Raw genomic sequence first — 23108 nt, forward strand, 5'->3', positions numbered from 1 at the left:
GTAGGCAGCGTATATATGTATACTGTTTCAATGTGGACAGGATGACGACGGTGATGTAACGGGCACCGCAGAGCCAGGAAACACTTTTGCGCACGCCTGCAGTGAGACGTAGGTGCGTATGACTGAGATAGTGGAATTCACAGCGCAGAAGCAGTCAAGTGGCCAAAGGCTAGTGGTAGGCCTTAAGTATTTTGCTTCTATTTTTTGAACGGCAGAGCTGAGACAGTACACAGATACTGTAGGCAGCGTATATATGTATACTGTTTCAATGTGGACAGGATGACGGCGGTGATGTAATGGGCAACGCAGAGCCAGGAAACACTTTTGCGCAAGCCTGCTGTAACGCTTAGCTGCGTATTAATTAGGACTACTAGCCCCAGCAGACACGCAGTAAACTGAGGACGGTCACAGGCAGCCCAAATATAGTTTTTTTTTCCCAAAATGTGTTTGAAAAAGCCCACTGCCTATATAGACAGTATATCTCTTTCACCTTTTTCACTGTCCCTGCCTCACCAGTACTGGCCCTATACTATGTACAATGACTGCAGACTGAGGACGCAATGCTCTGCACGGCCGATATACAAAAAAAAAAAAAAAATGTGCAACACTGCTAAAAGCAGCCTCAACAGTACTGCACACGGTCAGATGTGGCCCTAAGAAGGACCATTGGGGTTCTTGAAGCCTAACATAACTCCTAACACTCTCCCTATAGCAGCTCCAGCATCAGCAGCACTTTCCCTGATCTATGTCAGAATGCATCTGGGGCGAGCCGCGGGAGGGGCCGATTTAAATACTCGGGTGATACCTGATCTCGCCAGCCACTCACTGCAGGGGGGTGGTATAGGGCTTGAACGTCGCAGGGGGAAGTTGTAATGCCTTTCCTGTCTTTCTATTGGCCAGTAAAGCGTGCTAACGTCTCAGAGATGAAAGTGAAAGTAACTCAAACATCGCGTGGTGCTCGCCTCGAGTAACGAGCATCTCAAACACGCTAATACTCGAATGAGTATCAAGCTCGGACGAGTACGTTCGCTCATCTCTAGTTATGAACTTTATTTTGGGTGTCAAATTGGCGATTTTGATAAACACTGGGCCTCAAATGTGTATCATGATGCTGTGTATCATGTGTTAGGCTTCTCACTGGATGGAAAAATGGTACACCCTATGTCATTTGCAATTCCAATGATTTGGAGGGAACAAAAGGACTATTCAACTGATTGCTATGTTTGCTTTGTTTAACTAACATTAAAGGAATCACATCTAAAACAAAATATACAATTACCTATCCCTATTTGCCATCTGCAATGAGGCCTGTATTACATAGTGAAGAGTATCCTGTACCAAAGTGTCCAGATTTTATGACCTTACGGAATAGTTCTGACTCTGACTCAACTCATACTGAAGAAGAAAGAGACAAGAGAAGTGTTCCTACATTCGAAGTAAGTTGTTCATCAGATCCCCACTTTTTAACTTATTCACTCATTCGAGATTTAAACTTGTCAGATTGAAATCTACTCCGCAAAGATACAAGGATATGCATTTATCGTGGTCACCATAGTGAATTCAAGGACTACGCCTCTAAAGAGAATAGTGTAATTTTTTTGGAATAATCAGTTATTCCAAATAATTATTCAGTCATAGAGGGTCTTGGACATCAACACCAGCCAAATGAGTGGGGAATGTTCATAGACTCGTCAAAAGTTACCGTAGTTTGAAGGCTGTACTTCTGCATAATGGCAATGAATTGCCATTAATACCTGTGACGCATGCAACTGATATGAAAGAGATATATGAAAATATGAAACTACTGTTAGAGAAAATCCAGTATACAAAATCTAACTGGAATATCTGTGGAGACTTGAAGGTAATAGCGTTATTGCTGGGTTTGCAACTTGGATATACTAAATTATGCTGCTTCTTGTGTGAATGGGACAGCAGGGATAGGAAGCCTCACTGCATTAGGAAACAATGGCCTAAACGTGAATCTCTTATTCATGAGCAGAAAAATGTGTCAAATACCCTGGACCACAAATAAGATCACTTATATTGCATGATAAAAAGTTTGAGAAACTGTTAAATCCACTAGAAAAAACAGCCTGGAAATCATTCAAGAATATCTGTTGTGGTTTTCTTGGAAATCATAAAGCAGAGAACTACCGTGAAATAATGAGTGAATTCATACAAAGCCATGGGATGCAACATGTCTTTAAAAATTCATTTTTTGGACTCCCACCTAGACTTCTTCCCAGGAAATCTTGGGGCTGTCAGCGAGGAACATGGTGAGCATTTTCATCAGCAGATTTCTATGATGGAAAAGAGGTACCAAGGCAAATGGAGTGCCAGTATGTTGGCTTGACTAATGCTGGACTATGAAGAGAGACATCCCAAAGCAAAATATAGCCGAAAATAATCATTTACAACTTATTAGGTAAGCCAAAATGAGGTACATGTTTATCATTTAGTGTTATGAAAGTACTAATTCTATAAAACTTTAAACATGTGTCACAAAAAAACCCTACCTGATGGAGAAAATCTGAAAGCATATTTGAACTCAGGATGAAAAATACTCTTAGATTCAGTTAATTTTGTTCTTGTGAAAGAAAAAAAGTTTTATTTTGTAGACCAGTGTTATTTTTGATCACCTACACGAGATCTTCATTGAAGACCATCTAAATGCTCTGGGCTAAATTGGACAGTTGTTCCATGTGATTATACTGTACGTCAAACATGAGGGTAGGCTTTCATTTAAAATTTATCAAACATTTGAGCTCATGCAGTGTACACGAGCGAGTTATGGCTCTGTTCAACCTCAGAGTTCAGAATCAGTGTTTGGGATGAGGAGCACTGGCAGTTTCACGATCGGATATTCCTTACTAAGGTGTTGTTCCTGGCTCACAAAACGATAGCCTTACGCTGAAAGGATGGCCGTTCCCTAACGCTCTCAATATAGCAAAATATCGTTAATTCCAATTTGCCGTATGACAACACAGTCTTTAAAAATGAAAAATGCCTGGGAAAATTCCATAAGGTGTGGGGGAGGCGGTGTGGCTTGACAGACACAACTTCCACACAGGATTTGCTCCAAGGTTTATTAAATAGAGCTGTATCTAGGGCTGGTCTATATTATACTTATATGTTGGTTGTAAACAATGTAGCTGTGTAATTCTCCCTTAGCTTGAAAAAATGATGAAGTATACTAAGTTTTCTATTCATATACTGCATGGTATGTTGTTCAATAAAACGAGTTTAAAAAAAAATCACAGAACCTCTATAGTGGCCTCTTGGTAGCTTGCGCCCTGCTTTACAACTCACTTGTCAGTTTGTGCATTATTACTTGGCTTGCCATATTCTCAGAGGCTTCCATCCTCAGCAATCCACCAGCTGTGCCTGATTCCTCTTTTGATAAGGCACACAGCTCTTTTCTTGCAACAGCAATTCCCCAATATTCCAACCTTCTGGTCATATCCCCTCAATCAGTGTCACCACACCTCAGACTATAGTGACGTTAACAAACTTGTATAAATAGACTAAGCTTCTCTCCTGCTAAAGATGCGTTACAGCGTCTGGACACATATTGCAGCTGGCCCTATGTGCACACAAGATGTTTTACCCATACATAGCATGCATACAGTTGGCATAGTATAATAATGATCACAATACTATTTTAAAGGGGTTGTCCCGCGCCGAAACGTTTTTTTTTTTTTTTCAATAGCCCCCCGTTCGGCGCGAGACAAACCCGATGCAGGGGTTTAAAAAAAAAAACGGATAGTACTTACCCGAATCCCTGCACTCCGGTGACTTCTTACTTACCTTGCGAAGATGGCCGCCGGGATCTTTACCCTCGGTGGACCGCAGGTCTTCTGTGCGGTCCATTGCCGATTCCAGCCTCCTGATTGGCTGGAATCGGCACACGTGACGGGGCGGAGCTACGAGGAGCAGCTCTCTGGCACGAGCGGCCCCATTCAGAAGGGAGAAGACCGGACTGCGCAAGCGCGTCTAATCGGGCGATTAGACGCTGAAAATTAGACGGCACCATGGAGACGAGGACGCTAGCAACGGAACAGGTAAGTGAATAACTTCTGTATGGCTCATAATTAATGCACAATGTACATTACAAAGTGCATTAATATGGCCATACAGAAGTGTATAGACCCACTTGCTTTCGCAGGACAACCCCTTTAATTAAGACTATTTTTAAATATGCTTAATTTTTTTTCTTCTTTTTCAACCTCTGTATGAGAAATACTTCAACAAAAGACAATTTCTGCCATACTATTTCTTTTTTTGACTAATTAAAAATTTAAATGAGAGCCCAATGTACATTACAAAGTGCATTAATATGGCCATACAGAAGTGTATACCCCAACTTTGTTTCGCGGGACAACCCCTTTAAGTTGCAGTGTCCTGCTAATATAAACAGCTTATTCAAGTTCTGGGTTTCTGGGTACGACCCAGAAACCAAGTTGCAGTCATCACAATGGAAGCATCCAACATTCTAAGGGCCATAAAAAGCACGGCAGTTTCACAATAATGTCAAAGTCATGCTGATCATCTTCTTTGACTCCAGTGACATGGTTCATCATGAGTACACACCACATGGCACAACCATCACTTAGAAGTACTACCAATCGGTTCTGAGTCGCCTTCATAATGCTGTGAGATGCAAACAGCCGGACCTGTGGGCAATTGGCAGCTCCATCATGATAATGCACCCGCCCATTCTTCACATTTGATGCAGTTTCCTGGTCAAACACAACACACCTGTGCTTTGTAAGGCTCCCTACTTTCCTGACATGGCTCCATGCGACTTCTGGCTTTTCCCTAAGCTAAAAATGCCCCTGAAAGGAACCAGATTTCAGTCCAGACATCATGCTGAATGCGACGGACCAGCTATGTGCCATCTCAAAAGAGGAGTTTTAGCAGTGCTTCCCACAATGGCAGAAGCATTGGAAGAAGAGTGTGGCTGCCAAGGGGACTACTTTGAGGGATATTAGTGCAAGATTTTTGTATCGAATACAAACTTTTTTAATGGATAAAGGTTGTATACACCCCTCATATACTTGGCATTGCCCAGATTGCTCATTTATCATAAAGTAAATTTGTAAAACTCTTGAGGTAAGGTAACAAAGATCTCTTGTGGGACACATAAACTTGCACTTTGAAAGTTGTTGGAAATCTACTTTCTTTAACTATAGATGTGGCACCAAATGATGTAATCTGGAAACGTGAGTTTTATCTTTAGGAAGTGCTTGGATTCTGAAGTAGTTCCAGATATATAAGAAAGAAGATCCTGTGGTGGTGTTTTTCGAGAGATGGAAGTTTAACATTTCCACTCCTACAGCACATTCCAAGAGGCTAAACTTAAGATTTCTTGGCATGATAGTGGCTACATATTTGGTCTATTTTTCCAATAATAACATTCTGATGCTTATCAGAATTTTTGTGAGGATCATACCGAAAACCTGGAAATAAATTGGAATGACTTGTTGCCCTTGATGCACTGGCTCTGTCTCTCTTTTTGAATTCGGGGTTGATGTTTTTTCAGGGTCTCTGCAGCCTTTGATGTCCTTGCTCTTTCCCTATCTTCTTGAATTTTGGCCTCATACTGTTTTGTGGTCTCTGCTGCCCTTGATATAGTGTCTCTTTCGCACAATACTTGAAGTCTGGCCTCACACTGTTCCATGGTTTCGATGCCCTTGATGCACTGGCAATTTCCCTCTCTTTTGGAATTTGGACCTCATTCTCGTCCGAGGTTTCTGCAGCTCTTGATGTCCTCGCTCTTTCCTGTTAAGTCATTGGTCAAGTTGTTTGCTTGCCTCATTAGCTTGCAGTTATTTAACTGCTGTTCTATGGTTTTCCTTGTTTCAGAATCATTTAGAATGAAATTATTCACTATGCTGAATCACTAAGAATCTTTTTTCATCATAGACTATACAATAGGTATTAATTATTGAAACTCTAAAAAAACTGTTTGTTGTGCATAGCAACCAGTTATCATTCCTTAAATAGTTCAGGACCACTGAATGACTATAAACCTGCATTTCTGAAGTGTGTATGTGTAGCATCTCAGAGTTGAGTACTACTGCACTTCTGTAGTTATCAAAGGGATAAATCATATTTATTGTCATGCATTATAAATGTCAAGTTTTCTTGTTTTTCTGGTGTTGTTCCATGCCTCACTGTATCATCTTTAGTGAGTTCTAGTCACGTAGAATAGAATCCCCTTGGCTGGGAGGAACTAGAGTGACAGGATAAAAAGAGGAGTGGGCGGAGCCTAATTCAGTCTAGCTTGATTAGATAAGTCTGAAGGATACCCGGTAGAATGAGGAAGCCTCTGCAAAGTCATCGCAGAGCAGCCAGTGCAGTAGGAAGAACAAACATCTTAAACATGAGTACTCAGGAACAAGAACTGTTTAGCAAAGGGAAAAAGAAGAGAGAGAAAGGAGTAAGGAGATTTAAGCAAAGATGAGAAGACAAGGAAAGAAAGGAAACTAATCAATAGTCCAAACCAGGAAGAGAAGCTGGAAGGAAAAGCAAAGTATACAAATGCAGTCTTTTGTACCAGTCCCCTAAGAAAAGTCCAGAAGTAATCACTGTCTGCAAAGGCAATCATCTGTACTAAAGTCATTTAATGCAAACTGTTTGAAGCAAGTCAAAGTGAAATCTCCTTTGCTTTTTGAAAATAAATGGTTTACTTTACAACTCCTGGAGTCCCTTCCCACCAATTCAACACCTGCATTGAGGTACCACACTTTGTGCTCCACGGGGAATATATATTTTTCCCACTTTCATATTTTGCATTTTTCTTCAGAACAGGTCCCTACCCATATGGGGATTGACGTTTCCTTCATCCCCACTAGTTAAAAGAATACCCTGCTGCTACATCTGCCACATCTGTGGCAGATGCAGCAGAGGAATTCTTCAATTCTCTACCGCAGCTGTCACACCTGTCAGCTGCCGTAGAGGATTCTGCTGTTGGCAATTGATTTCAAGGAAGGGCTTTAAATATAAGCCCTTCCCTGAAAATCAAGTAAAAGTGGTTTAGAAAAAAAAATAGATACTCACCTCCCTTCAGCTGCTGGGGCTCAGCCATGTCTTCTCCTGCTGTCACCTGCACTGTGGTGCTAATCTATCAGCAGGCGGGAATTTAAAATCCCCTCCTGCTGAAAGAACTGAATGTGATTGGCTGAGGTGCTCAGCCAATCACAGGCAGCTGTCCCCAAATGAATGACGGGCCAGAGCTGCCTGTGATTGACTGAGCACCAGCACAGCACAGCAGCGGCCGACAGGTAAGTACATTTTTTTTACACTACTTTTAATTGGCTTCATAAGCCCTTCCCTTAAAAGCCATTGACGGCTGCCGTGGCACAGCGGCAACTTCTGGCGCTGTCCCCGACTCTGCACTGCTGTTTTGAACAATCAGCAGCCAGTGCTTCAGCCAATCACAATCAGAGCTACCAGCAGGCAGGGATTTTAAATTCCCGTCTGCTAATAGCTCAGAACTACGGAGTCGGGGACAGCGCCAGAAGTCATGGCTGAGCCCCGGCAGCTGGAGGGAGGTGAATATATATATATATTTTTTAATACACTTTTTTAAATGGCTTTTCAGGGAAGGGCTTATGAAGGCCTTCCCTGAAAAGCCATTGAAGGGGATGCTGGAAGCAGGATTCTCTACCGCAGCTGTCATGTGTGACAGCTGCAGTTGAGAATTAAAGAATTCCTCTACTGCATCTGCCACAGATGTGGCAGATGTAGCAACAGGGAATTCTTTTAAATAGCGGAAGTGAAGGAAACATCTGTCACGGCAGCGGCGGAGAGGTAAGTTTTTTTTTTTTTGCACTAAAATGTTTATTTTTCAGGGAAGGGCTTATATGTAAAGCCCTTCCCTGAAAAAGAATGCAGGGGCCGGCAGAGCATTGTTTTCAATGGAGCCATGTTTTTGCTCGTAACTAGGTGCGGACGTATGTAAGCACCTAAGTACGCACAAAAACTCGCTCGTGTGAACGCACCCTTAGGTATTACTACTACCACCAGGGAAAGAAGTGTCAGATATTAACCTGTCTTTGCTACACAAAGACATACAAAAAAAAAAACACGAAATCTCTTTACTTTGATGGAGCCCTCATGGTTGGGGAGAATAGTTCGCTACAAAAAGATGATCCTACCAAAAAATCTTCTACACCCTATGCTCTCTTACGATCTCACATGCAATGCAGAACCTTCAAGTGTTACAAAGACAAATGTTATCCTTTATCTGGAATAGCAAAAGAACTAGGGTAGTGGCCTCAATATTACACTCTCCGAGGGAGAGAGAAGGGTTGGGGGTTCCAAACATCACAGCATACCACCTGGCAAATCTGATTAAACAACTGAAGCCCTGGTGTGCTTTCCAGTGGAAGATATCAGTTGGCCCTCAATAGAGAAGGACATGATATTTAGAGGACTCCTCAGGAACCCACTGTTAGCAGTGATGGACGCCCTTTCCTCTTTCCCTTCAGAATGCCTGACCCTAAAGGCTTCTGTGGATGCATGGCAAAAAATTATTCACACCTCCAGTATATATCAATCTAGAAAAAAGGTATTCCTACATATTGAAGTGTTAAAGAATTTCGTGGAGGGGATGGAGATGGGGACTTGGAGGGAGAGAGGAATATCCTTGATTTTGAATCTGTTCCTAAATGGCAAAATGAAATCTCTCAATGTTTTGGGAGAGGAGTATGTACTAACTACAAGGGACTTCTTGAAATACTCCCAAATTAAGAGTATCTTAAAAAGCCTTGTTTCACAAGAAATTTTCCCTGCCAGTATTCCTATATCTATCTCCAGCCTCCCTTCAATCTTCCCCAAAATTTATAAAATATCTTCATTACAGGGAGGCAACCAGAACTTACGTAGTTTAGAAAAGCAAATATACTAAACTGGGAGAAGGAATTAAGCAAATCCTATGCTTTCACAAAGGGGTGTAATGCGTTCACATGGGCTAATAGGTCTACGCTTTGTGCTATCTTACTTGAAGTCCACTATAAAGTGATCACAAGGTGGTACTACTCCCCCTACAGGCCGGCTACTTTATTTCTGGGTACTCCTGGCACATGTTAAAGAGCCTGTGCACACAGGAGTATGCTCCTTAACTTCATGTTATGGAGCTTCAGGTGTTTAAAGCGCCTATAGAACTCAGTGTCCATTTAATAAAAAAGATGACCAAGATAGGTATAACATCCAACCCACATATAGCTGTTTTTTTATTGGACATAGAGGCTATCCAGGCTAGGTATAGAAAACTGGTGGCCCATATCCTTCTCTCAGTAAAGCTTTCCATTGCAAGAAAATAGAAATGCAATAACCCTCCATCCCTACAGTCAATAGTAGTCAACATGATATCGGATTGGTTTGTTTGTGAAACTATATGCATTAATAAACAACTGAGTACCAGGATTTACAGAAACATGGCAACCTTGGATGGATTATAATCCTCAATGGGAAATGGCCAATCAACCATTCCCAAGCTGTAATAGCTAAAGTAAGGTGGGCCAAAACCTATACAGGTTTAAGATGAGAGTTCATACTGTATACTGATTGGAAACGTGGAACTTATTACATCCTTAAGTTTGTACTCTATATGAAGTGCACAGCTTGTAACTTTTTGCTCTAGTACTGATGACATACAGTATAAGTGCTTTTAAGTCCTTTACTGACCATCAGATGTTGCAAATCGAAGGTGACTGGAGCGGGCAGATTCTCTGTATTGTTCCTTGTGATAGCTCCACCAATCACAGAGGAGATCACTTCTTCTTTATTTGTATGACCTGAATCCCCGAAAGATGCAAGAATGCTGCCATTTAACTTGTCATTGAGACCTTTATAGGAGATAAACATGGCTCCACCTGATAAACACGGATATATTACAGAATAAGTATACGATTACAGAATAAGTATACGATGAATAGTATAATAGACATGTACAGCCAGTACAGTAGACTTAACACTCACCACCCGTAAAGTCCACAAGTGAACACGGTACTTCCATTTTATTATCATCAATGGTTAGGATCATGGAAGATTCATCAACACAGAAGTCCTGAGCAACCTGCATTTTAGCCTCTGTAGGAGATAGAAAAAACGATCACACATGATTATTTGGGTATACAGTGATCCCTTCCTATATCGCGGTTCAATGATTGCAGCTTCAGTGCATCGTGGATTTTAGATAGACCATATATAATTCTGTTTTTGCAGAGTTTTTCTCGAAATCGTGGAATTTTGTGGTATTTAAAGGAACTACAGTACGCCACTCTCGCTTGCCAATGCAAGATTGTACATGGCACACTATTGGTAGATGGAATGTGTTCTGTATCGGGCGCTGATTGGCTCATGGATCGTAGGATCGGTCTGTTTGTTCACTTTTGCAATTGTTTGGTAGTTCACTTGGCAGATTGACTTTTGTAAATATAGCTCCGCTACTTTGCTGATTTTCACGTTTCGCGGGAGTCTCTGAAACGTAACCCCCGTTAAGATAAGGGATCACTGTATAGTGATGAATTGAGCATTCATATGAGTGTTACGGTACACCCTCCCAGATATTACAATGAAAGGACATACTGCTCATCTTATCCTAGTGGCTGGGCCATGGAAGAGTAGGCTGGCACCCCACTTACTCCGAAATGTAGGCCAGCGCCGCAATGTTATGAAAGCCGTCTTTAGAGAAAATCTATCTTTATTGCGTATGGGCAACAAAGACTGATTTTCTTTTAGACAGCTTTCAGAAGAAAATCCACGTGCAGATAAAAGAGTTCAAATGGGAAACAAAGCCACTGTATTGTCGGCCATAATTTGGAATAAAGAATTATACTGGCTTATACTGGGGAAGCTGGGATGTGATTGCCACCACCCAGAAACATCACAGAAATCTGGAATAAAGGAACTGACACTTCTAGGAGTGGGCTTTTTGCTTGCCATAACCCCCTCCTCTCGAGTAAGTGCCGTTCCTTTATTCCAGATTTCTGTGATGTTTCTGGGTTTATGCCCTACAATTCAAGAGCGCAGACTTTTTTCCTTTTGTTGCTTACAGTCTTTTGCAGATAAAAGAGTGGCATCATTTCTTGATTAAAATTCTGCATTGGAAAATCCACATAGATTTGCCCACTGATAAGGGATAAATCCATATATGGATCCACAGGTATACAGGTGCATAGCAGTCGCAGAAATCTGCCACCCAGCTGCCGATTTCCAAAACAGTTCATGAGGCACAATCTGTACTGAAAAATCTGATGTTGATTCCGCCCATGTGAACGTATCTCTGTGACAAATCCAAGACGGTGATTACATCCCAAAAGTTTCCCATGTCTATGAGACTGCATGCACTCTCGGGTATGGAGTTGTTATGAAATGCGTCCCTCAGTCTATGCAGATCCACTTACTAATATTGATAGACCTCACAGAAGTGATTTCTGCCCCTTAGATGTTCCATTTAGTAGGACTTTGAAGACTGAAGATCCATTTTAATTATATAACTAGGAATTATATATAACTAAACCCGTGAGAGACTACATACAGTGTGTAATTTACTGACAGCAAAATGTATGACTGCAAATGATTTACAAAGTAGGATTATGTTTCTAAGTTGAATTTAGGGGCAGGCCTAAACACCAAATTTAACCAAATCGCAGCAAATTGGGGTGTTGTTGAAAGTCAAGGCAAAAATGAGCAGTATTGTTAAACCCACTTAGTCAAGTGAAGTTTAACAATACCCATCTTGACCTGGTCGTATGACCTTTAACCTTGTCTAGCATGACCCTAATATTGACCCCCACCAAATTGGGGTGTTGTTGACACTCAAAGCAGAAATGAGCGGTATTGTTTAACCCACTGAGTCACACACTTAATCAAGTGAAGCTTAATACTCTTCTTGACCCGGTTGCATGACATTTAACCTTGTCCAGCATGACCCCAATGTTGACCCCCACGAAATTGGAGTGTTGTCGAAACTCAAGTCAGAAATGATTGGTATTGATAAACACACTGAGTCAAGTGAAGTTTAACAATACCCATCTAGACCTGGTTGCATGACCTTTAACCTTGTTTGGCATGACCTCAATGTTGACCTTCACTAAATTGGGGTGTTGTTGACACTCAAGGGGGTTAAGTGAGGTATTTGTGGAAAGGCCATTAAGTATTTATACCAGGATGTTGCAATGTAGGAGATCAGGAACCGGTAAGTCATATGTTTTGAGTTAGGTACATTCACAGTGTCCCTTTTGCTGCCTATAAGAAGTTTATTCAGAATATGTATCTATCTACTCACCTATTTCAGAGGTGTTTATATCTTGGTTGTTGAGCTCCACAGTGAAGGATGCCAGTAGTGAGGTTTCCACATTTTCTATTACGACAATAAAAACGTCTTGGAGGTCGGTGATGTTGAGCGTTGTCAATGAAGTTTGATTGAGAACGTTAGTGATCTGAGTTGCCACTTCCTATGGAGATGAATGCAGGGCATTCCAGAGCAAGCCCAATGATATAAGGAGAAGAAGAAAAGTTTTAAAAAAGTTCACCAACAATACTAGTGTTGTCTCCTGTGGTACATTGTAAAAGTCCTGAGATATCAGTCTACTTGTTGTCTCCATCACATCTAATAGCGGTATTTCTGTCAATGTTGAGGGTCTATTTTACCAAATGTTCATCTCGTCAGCCCTACAGAATGATCTTAATTTGGATGAGTGAAGAACAATCACAAACAAGGGCTCTCATTTAAATTTTTAATTAGTCAAAAAAAGAAATAGTATGGCAGAAATTGTCTTTTGTTGAAGTATTTCTCATACAGAGGTTGAAAAAGAAGAAAAAAAAAATTAAGCATATTTAAAAATAGTCTTAATTAAAGGGGTTGTCCTGCGATAGCAAGTGGGGTTATGCACTTCTGTATGGCCATATTAATGCACTTTGTAATATACATCGTGCATTAAATATGAGCCATACAGAAGTTATTCACTTACCTGCTCCGTTGCTAGCGTCCCCGTCGCCATGGTGCCGTCTAATTTCAGCATCTAATCGCCCGATTAGACGCTCTTGCACAAATGGGTCTTTTCCCTTCGGCTCGGCTCGGCAGCAGCGGCGTTCTGGCTCCGCCCCTTGTACGCGTCATCGCGTAGCTCCGCTCCGTCACATGTGCCGATTCCAGCCTCCTGATTGGCTGGAATCGGCACATGTGTCCTTAAGGGATTAAACAGTTTTGGCTCTCAGAATAGGGGGACAGCAAACAAAATGATGATTGAAAAAAATCATTTTTGTACAAAAGTAGTAAAACATAAAAAATGATTTACATTTTTGTATTGCTATAATTATGTCAACCCACAGAATATAGTTGACATGTAATTTGTACCACATGGTGAACGCTATTAAACAGCTAAAACAGAAAATAATTACAGAATTGCTGGTAATCAGTACGTTACAGTGTATGTAGGCCAAAATGGAGCCGCTGATAAATGCAACTCACCCTGCAAAAAACAAGCCCTTATACGGCTATGTCAATGGAAAAAGGTATGGATTTTGGAATGCGAAGATGAAAAAACAGGAAGAATTACTACGTCCAAACTAGGCCACATAGTTAAGGAGGATAATTTTATTACTTTCTGTAAAGAAAGGTGTCTCTACACACTTTTTGGGTGCTCCCTTTAAGGAGACAAGACACCATTCTGACCCACGTCGTAGGCCCCTCACAGACTAAGCCAGAAGCCTGCTGCACACTGAGGAGGGGAAATCACTCCGAAACAGTCAGTCTGTGCATGGTTTTCTGGCTTGGTTTCATATTCCCAATCATTAACCCCTTAATGACATGGCCTATTTTGGCATTGAGGACCAAGCGATTTTTTGGTATTTTTCCATCTCCATTTTTCAAAAGCCATAACTTTTTTATTTTTCCGTGGACGCGGCCGTATAAGGGCTTGTTTTTTGCGTGGTGAGCTGTAGTTTTTATTGGTGCCGCTTTTGGGTACATAGACAATATCGTAAAATTTTTTAATTTTTTTTTTATGATAACAGGGAGAGAAAGCACATCAATTCTGCCATAGATTTCTTTTTCTTTTTTTTACAGCGTTAATCATGCAGCATAAATGACACACTAAATTTTTTCTGCGGGTCAGTACGGTAACAACGATACCAAAATTGTTATTTTTTTTTTAGGTTTTTACACTTTTTTGCAATAAAACCCCCTTTTTTTGGAAATCTTTTTTTTCCTCTATAGCTGCATTCAAAGTCCTGTAACTTTTTTATTTTTCTATGTACGGAGCTCTATGAGGGCTTATTTTTTACGAGACGAGCTGTAGTTTTTATTGGTACCATTTTGGAGAATGTACGGCTTTTTTGATCACTTTTATTGCATTTTTTGGGAGGCAAAATGCTAAAAATTAGCATTTTGCCTCTGTTTTTTAGCGTTGTTTTTTACGCTTTTTATCGTACAAAATAAAAAGTGTGTTCAACTTTTTGTACACTTTGTTACGGACGCGTCAATACCAAATATGTGGGGTTTTAATTTTTTTTCCCTTTTTTTATGCTAATATTAGAAAAAGCATAAAAAAGGGGGTTTTTTAAATTTTTTTTTACATTTTTCTTTTTTTACACTTTTCTTTTCTTTTTTTATACTATTTGAGTCCCTCTGAGGGACTTACAACACTGTGCCTATGATCGCTGTTATAAGGCACGGCAGAGCTACTGCTCTGCCATGCCTTATCGCTTATACAGCGATTATAGGCACAGGCAATACAGGACGCCAATGTCTGGCGTCCTGTTGCCATGGCGACAGGCCAGGCTCTCGCGATGACATCGCGAGTTCCGGCCGGAGACACAGAAGGCAGGGAAGGGGTTAACAGCGGGCGGCGCATCTCCGATGCCCCCCCCCCGCTGTTGCAGCGGGACGCCGGCTGTGACTGACAGCCGGCTCCCGCTGCGGGATAGCGCTGGATCTTATGTGATCCTGCGCTATCTCCAGGACGTACCGGTACGCCCTGTTGCGGGAAGTACCAGGCTGCCAGGACGTACCGGTACGCCCTGGAGCGGGAAGGGGTTAAAGGGGTTGTCCCGCGCCGAAACGGGTTTTTTTTTTCAATAGCCCCCCCGTTCGGCGCAAGACAAACCCGATGCAGGGATAAAAAAAAAAAAACGGGTAGTACTTACCCGAATCTCCGCGCTACAGTGACTTCTTACTTACCTTGCGAAGATGGCCGCCGGGATCTTCACCCACGGTGGACCGCAGGTCTTCTGTGCGTTCCATTGGCGATTCCAGCCTCCTGATTGGCTGGAATCGGCACACGTGACGGGGCGGAGCTACGAGGAGCAGCTCTCCAGCACGAGTGCCCCATTCAACACAGAGAAGACCGGACTGCGCAAGCGCGTCTAATCGGGAGATTAGACGCTGAAAATTAGACGGCACTGTGGGGGGTCTGGAACGCAGACCGAAATGCGAATGTTGCCTGTGTCCAAATTAAAAGGAAATATTATATAGAGTACTCATAGTTGAGAACCATAATTAATCCACTACACACAGACTGTCTAGTAAATCAGCATGAGTTCTGGTTTATTTTCGAAGATTGCTAGTTTTTATGCAAGATGACAAAGAAGGCGTTTCCAAATGTTACCTGATGCCTTGTTTCAATGTACTTTTGGTGACCAAACCCTCATTCCAACAGATTACAACATGTCTGTACATCAAAAGCCTCCTAACCAAAAGGTATCAGCAAAACTGTTTGAAGTGTACATAAAACAGTTACATATGATAATAAAGGTTGACTCCTGGCTACTGGCTGAGTACTTTGTTAATTACATTTCTTGTTTGGGAAGAAATGTAATCTTCAAGGTCCATCAACAATTTGCACATCAAAAGAGGTGGCCTTGTTTCTAGTTTACACATAAACAAAACTGGTTCAGCCACCTACTTGGGAGTCAGTAAGATGGCTGAATAAAATCTAATTAATCATTAGAGATGAGCGAGCACCAAAATGCTCGGGTGCTCGTTACTCGGGACGAACTTTGCGCGATGCTCGAGGGTTCGTTTCGAGTAACGAACCCCATTGAAGTCAATGGGCGACCCGAGCATTTTTGTATTTCGCCGATGCTCGCTAAGGTTTCCTTGTGTGAAAATCTGGGCAATTCAAGAAAGTGATGGGAACGACACAGCAACGGATAGGGCAGGCGAGGGGCTACATGTTGGGCTGCATCTCAAGTTCACAGGTCCCACTATTAAGCCACAATAGCGGCAAGAGTGGGCCCCCCCCTCCCAAAAACTTTTACTTCTGAAAAGCCCTCATTAGCATGGCATACCTTAGCTAAGCACCACACTACCTCCAACAAAGCACAATCACTGCCTGCATGACGCTCCACTGCCACTTCTCCTGGGTTACATGCTGCCCAACCCCCCCCCCCCTGCACGACCCTCCGTCCACAGCGCACACCAAACTGTCCCTGCGCAGCCTTCAGCTGCCCTAATGCCACACCACCCTCATGTCTATTTAGAAGTGCGTCTGCCATGAGGAGGAACCGCAGGCACACACTGCAGAGGTTGGCACGGCTAGGCAGCGACCCTCTTTAAAAGGGGCGGGGCGATAGCCCACAATGCTGTACAGAAGCAATGAGAAATAGAATCCTGTGCCACCGCCATCAGGAGCTGCACACGTGGGCATAGCAATGGGGAACCTATGTGCCACACACTATTCATTCTGTCAAGGTGTCTCTGCATGCCCCAGTCAGACCGGGCTTTTTAATTCATAGACACAGGCAGGTACAACTCCCTATTGTGAAGTCCCTGTCGACCGACAGCATGGGTGGCTCCCTGGAACCCACCGGCGATACACAAAAATATCCCATTGCATTGCCCAACACAGCTGAGGTAGTAATGTCGTGCTTAATGCAGGTGGGCTTCGGCCCACACTGCATGCCCCAGTCAGACTGGGGTTCTTTACAAGTGGAAACAGATGCATTTATAATTCCCTGTGGACCCACAGCATGGGTGGGTGCCAGGAAGCCACCGGCGGTACATAAATATATCCCATTGCATTGCCCATCACAGCTGAGGTAATGTCATGTTTAATGCAATTGGGCTTCGGCCCACACTGCATGCCCCAGTCAGACTGGGGCTCTTTAGAAGTGGACACATGTAGTTACAACTCCGTGTGGACCCACGGCATGGGTGGCTTCCTGGAACCCACCGGCGGTACATAAATATATCCCATTGCAGTGCCCAACACAGCTGATGTAACGTCAGCTGTAATGCAGGTGGGCAAAAAATTAATTGGATTACACTGTAGGCGAGGGCCCACAAAAATTGGTGTACCAACAGTACTAATGTACCTCAGAAAAATTGCCCATGCCCAACCAAGATGGCAGGTGAAACCTATTAATCGCTTTGGTTAATGTGGCTTAAGTGGTAACTAGGCCTGGAGGCAGCCCAGTTTAACGAAAAATTGGTTCAAGTTAAACTTTCAACGCTTTTAAGAGCATTGAAACGTATAAAAATTGTTTAGAAAAATTATATGAGTGAGCCTTGTTGCCCTAAGAAAAATTGCCCGTTCGGCGTGATTACGTGAGGTTTCAGGAGGAGGAGCAGGAGGAGGAGGAGGAGGGATATTATACACAGATTGATGAAGCAGAAATGTCCCCGTTTTGGATGGTGAGAGAGAACGATGCTTCCATCCGCGGGTGCAGCCTACGTATTGCTTAGGTATCGCTGCTGTCCGCTGATGCAGAAGAAAAGTCTGGGGAAATCCAGGCTTTGTTCATCTTGATGAGTGTAAACCTGTCGGCACTGTCGGTTGACAGGTGGGTACGCTTATCCGTGATGATTCCCCCAGCCACACTAAACACACTCTCTGACAAGACGCTAGCTGCAGGACAAGCAAGCACCTCCAGGGCATACAGCGCGAGTTCAGGCCACGTGTCCAGCTTCGACACCCAGTAGTTGTAGGGGGCAGAGGCGTCACGAAGGACGGTCGTGCGATCGGCTACGTACTCCCTCACCATCCTTTTACAGTGCTCCCGCCGACTCAGCCGTGACTGGGGAGCGGTGACACAGTCTTGCTGGGGAGCCATAAAGCTGGCAAAGGCCTTGGAGAATGTTCCCCTGCCTGCACTGTACATGCTGCCTGATCTCTGCGCCCCACCTGCTACCTGGCCCTCGGAACTGCGCCTTCTGCCACTAGCGCTGTCGGATGGGAAGTTTACCATCAGTTTGTCCACCAGCGCCCTGTGGTATAGCATCATTCTCGAACCCTTTTCCTCTTCGGGAATGAGAGTGCAAAGGCTCTCCTTATACCGTGGGTCGAGCAGTGTGTACACCCAGTAATCCGTAATGGCCAGAATGCGTGTAACGCGAGGGTCACGAGAAAGGCATCCTAACATGAAGTCAGCCATGTGTGCCAGGGTACCTGTACGCAATACATGGCTGTCCTCACTAGGAAGATCACTTTCAGGATCCTCCTCCTCCTCCTCCTCCTCCTCAGGCCATACACGCTGAAATGATGACAGGCAAGCAGCATGGGTACCGTCAGCAGTGGGCCAAGCTGTCTCTTCCCCCTCCTCATCCTCCTCATGCTCCTCCTCCTCCTCCTGAACGCGCTGAGATATAGACAGGAGGGTGCTCTGACTATTCAGCGACATACTGTCTTCCCCCGCCTCTGTTTCCGAGCGCAAAGCGTCTGCCTTTATGCTTTGCAGGGAACTTCTCAAGATGCATAGCAGAGGAATGGTGACGCTAATGATTGCAGCATCGCCGCTCACCACCTGGGTAGACTCCTCAAATTTTCCAAGGACCTGGCAGATGGCTGCCAACCAGGGCCACTCTTCTGTAAATAATTGAGGAGGCTGACTCACACTGCGCCGCGCAAGTTGGAGTTGGTATTCCACTATAGCTCTACGCTGCTCATAGAGTCTGGCCAACATGTGGAGCGTAGAGTTCCACTGTGTGGGCACGTCGCACAGCAGTCGGTGCACTGGCAGATTAAACCGATGTTGCAGTGTCCGCAGGGTGGCAGCGTGCGTGTGGGATTTGCGGAAATGTGCGCAGAGCTGGCTCACCTTTCCGAGCAGGTATGACAAGTGGGGGTAGCTTTTCAGAAAGCGCTGAACCACCAAATTAAACACATGGGCCAGGCATGGCACGTGCGTGAGGCTGCCGAGCTGCAGAGCCGCCACCAGCTTACGGCCGTTGTCACACACGACCATGCCCGGTTGGAGGCTCAGCGGCGCAAGCCAGCGGTCGGTCTGCTCTGTCAGACCCTGCAGCAGTTCGTGGGTCGTGTGCCTCTTCTCTCCTAAGCTGAGTAGTTTCAGCACGGCCTGCTGACGCTTGCCCACCGCTGTGCTGCCACGCCGCGTTACACCAACTGCTGGCGACGTGCTGCTGACACATCTTGATTGCGAGACAGAGGTTGCGTTGGAGGAGGAGGAGGAGGAAGGTGCTTTAGTGGAGGAAGCATACACCGCCGCAGATACCACCACCGAGCTGTGGCCCGCAATTCTGGGGGTGGGTAGGACGTGAGCGGTCCCAGGCTCTGACTCTGTCCCAGCCTCCACTAAATTCACCCAATGTGCCGTCAGGGAGATATAGTGGCCCTGCCCGCCTGTGCTTGTCCACGTGTCTGTTGTTAAGTGGACCTTGGCATTAACCGCGTTGGTGAGGGCGCGTACAATGTTGCGGGAGACGTGGTCGTGCAGGCCTGGGACGGCACATCGGGAAAAGTAGTGGCGACTGGGAACCGAGTAGCGTGGGGCCACCGCCGCCATCATGCTTTTGAAAGCCTCCATTTCCACAAGCCTATACGGCAGCATCTCTAGGCAGATCAATTTTGCAATGTGCACGTTTAACGCTTGAGCGTGCGGGTGCGTGGCGTCGTACTTGCGCTTGCGCTCAAACTGTGGCGCTAGCGACGTCTGGACGCTACGCTGAGAGACATTGCTGGATGGGGCCGAGGACAGCGGAGGTGAGGGTGTGGGTGCAGGCCAGGAGACGGTAGTGCCTGTGTCCTCAGAGGGGGGTTGGATCTCAGTGGCAGGTTGGGGCACAGGGGGAGAGGCAGTGGTGCAAACCGGAGGCGGTGAACAGGCATCGTCCCACCTTGTGGGGTGCTTGGCCATCATATGCCTGCGCATGCTGTTGGTGGTGCCTCCCCAGCTGATCTTGGCGCGACAAAGGTTGCACACCACTGTTCGTCGGTCGTCAGGTGTCTCTGTGAAAAACTGCCACACCGTAGAGCACCTTGACCTGTGCAGGGTGGCATGGCACGAGGGGGCGCTTTGGGAAACAGTTGGTGGATTATTCGGTCTGGCCCTGCCTCTACCCCTGGCCACCACACTGGCTCGTGGCGTATTACCAGTGATTTGATTTCCCAGGCAGGAAAGAAAGTGGCGCAAGCCTGCAGCCAAAATACAATTTTTTCCCTTGTTTTTCAAAGGACAAGCCACACTGCGTGTATTCAATGAATACTACTAAGTTTAATAACTGTGTTGCGGCCCTGCAAAACTGTCACAGAACTTTACTGTTGCAGAGTTACTAACTGTGGCAGAGCAGGTATTTCCCAGGCAGTAAAGAAATTGGCGCAAGGCTGCACTCAACCGTAGCTGGTTGCGTCTGATTTTTTCTGAACGTTCAGCGCACAGCACACACGTACACAGAGCCCTGAGTACTGTCAGAGGCAGGCCAAATAGAATTTTTTCCCTGCTTTTTACAAGGAACACCCACACTGCATGTATTCAATGAATACTAAGTTTAATAACTGTGTTGTGGCCCTGCCAATTTGTCCCAGAACTGCAGTGATGCAAAGTAATTCGCTACCTACAGCAGATCAGGGATTTCCCATGCAGGAAAAAAATTGCCGCACGCCTGCGGTAAAACGTAGCTGACTGCGTCTGATTTTTTTCTGAACGTTCAGCGCACAGCACACACGTACACAGAGCCCTGAGTACTGTAAGAGGCAGGCCAAATAGAATTTTTTCCCTGCTTTTTACAAGGAACACCCCCACTGCGTGTATTCAATGAATAATGTATGTCTTCTGGCCCTGCCTACACAATTCTATTCCTGTAGTATTAATGCCGGGTGCAATGCTCTGCACAGCCGGTTTTGAGAAAAAAAAAAAAATATGCAACACTGCTAACAGCAGCCTGGACAGTGCTGCACACGGATAGATGTGGCCCTAGAAAGAACCGTTGGGGTTCTTGAAGCCTACACTAACTCCTAACACTCTCCCTGCCTAACCCCCACTTCTGTCCCTATTGCAGGGCGCAATGCTCTGCAGATCCAATTTTGGAAAAAAATAAATAAAATACTGTGCTAACACAGTACTGCACACTAGTAGATGTGGCCCTAAGAAGGGCCGTTGGGGTTCTTGAAGCCTACACTAACTCCTAACGCTCTCCCTACAGCAGCTCCAGCACAATAGCACTTTCCCTCAGCTAACTCACAAGACATCTGAGCCGAGCCGCGGGAGGGGCCGATTTATATACTCGGGTGACATCAGATCTCCCCAGCCACTCACAGCAGGGGGGTGGTATAGGGCTTGAACATTGCAGGGGGAAGTTGTAATGCCTTCCCTGTCTTTCAATTGGCCAGAAAAGCGCGCTAACGTCTCAGAGAGGAAACTGAAAGTAACCGGAACACCGCGTGGTGCTCGTTACGAGTAACGAGCATCCCGAACACGCTAATATTCGCACGAATATCAAGCTCGGACGAGTACGTTCGCTCATCTCTATTAGTCATACATTTAGTATTCTAAAATCAATATTCAAATAAACGCTTGATATACCTTTTTACATATCCAAATTCTACTAGCAAATTCCGGAATGCTTTACATATTTTTCATTTCCATAATACATAACATTATATAACCAAATAACTAATGTCACCTTTATTACACTGTTTCCTTATCTTTCTTATGTTAGGTTAAAAATATTGATTGACCCCTATCAGCACCATGGAGACGGGGACGCTAGCAACGGAACAGGTAAGTGAATAACTTCTGTATGGCTCATAATTAATGCACAATGTACATTACAAAGTGCATTAATATGGCCATACAGAAGTGTATACCCCAACTTGCTTTCGCGGGACAACCCCTTTAAGACTTGCTATAAGTCACTTTGATTTGAAGGAATGCTGCCATCCAATAGATGGCGCTGTAGAGGTATTTTTCCATCTTTCTTATTTGCATAGATTTCCCAGAGGAGCTAGCATCTTCTGAGTGCTCTGCTTGGGGAGAGACTATACCATCCCCTGACCCACTCAAAAAGCTGTGGAATTTACTGCAGAAATTCCACAGCATTTCTGCTATATGTAAATGAACCCTTAGGGTATGTTTACACCTAGTGGGATTGCTGCAGATTTTCCACCACAAAGATTCCACTGCAAAATCTGAAGCAATTCCACAAAAGACACCATTGGTGCAGAATTTGGCGTGAAGTCAGAAGCTCTGTGTTACATCTCTGCTTCACAGATGGAGAGAACAAAGGACAATAAGAGTTTCCAAGTTTTCTTAGTTTTTTCTCACCTGGACAGAAGTATTGGTGTTGTTTTTCTTACAAGCATTTTCTGTAATATACCGCAAGGATTCCAGGAGAACGCACTGCGGTTTCTAGAGGAGAATGAACCAGACGGTCTTAAAATGCTCCTACACAAAATGATCTCCAACTTTTCTTCTGCCGTGTTATTTGCTGCCATGTTGGGCATCTTATTATTAACAAGGTGACTCCTGCTTGTACAGTGTAACCGCTCCGGCATACAGCCATATTATGGACCGGTACCACAACTCCTATAGAGAACTATGGGCACGTACTGTACCTACATATGCCCCAGTGTTTTGTATACATTCATTCAGGGCATATGAAGGTACAGAACACGCCCATAGTTTTCTATGGGAAGGTATACAAATATAGTGGCCCAGAACATGCTTTATTGGCCCCTTCATAAATGGCACACATGTAGATGCACTGTGCAAAATGCAAGTGAAGGGTTAAGTGTTTACAGTGCTTGGAGTCTGCAAATGTATCAGTATGTCATGTCATGTGCTATGCCAGAGGCTATAAATGTGAATGACTGAGAGCAGGAAGAGGGAGTCCATGTTTTCAGGAGTGTTGCTGTTCA

At 44.3% G+C, this 23108-nt stretch overlaps 1 protein-coding gene across 1 annotated transcript in view; it reads right to left on the reverse strand.

The window, feature by feature from the left end:
* Positions 1-23108, reverse strand: part of LOC136610196 (adhesion G protein-coupled receptor E1-like) — a 135528-nt gene that overhangs the window by 14518 nt on the left and 97902 nt on the right. Inside the window, exons 8-11 of the mRNA XM_066589437.1 lie at positions 22516-22599; positions 12299-12467; positions 9988-10098; positions 9694-9881 (exon numbers count right to left, since the gene is read on the reverse strand). Coding sequence (XP_066445534.1) covers positions 9694-9881; positions 9988-10098; positions 12299-12467; positions 22516-22599 — 552 coding nt within the window. The remainder of the gene's footprint in view (positions 1-9693; positions 9882-9987; positions 10099-12298; positions 12468-22515; positions 22600-23108) is intronic.

Source organism: Eleutherodactylus coqui, chromosome 2, assembly GCF_035609145.1.
Source record: "Eleutherodactylus coqui strain aEleCoq1 chromosome 2, aEleCoq1.hap1, whole genome shotgun sequence".
Taxonomy (NCBI): domain Eukaryota; kingdom Metazoa; phylum Chordata; class Amphibia; order Anura; family Eleutherodactylidae; genus Eleutherodactylus; species Eleutherodactylus coqui.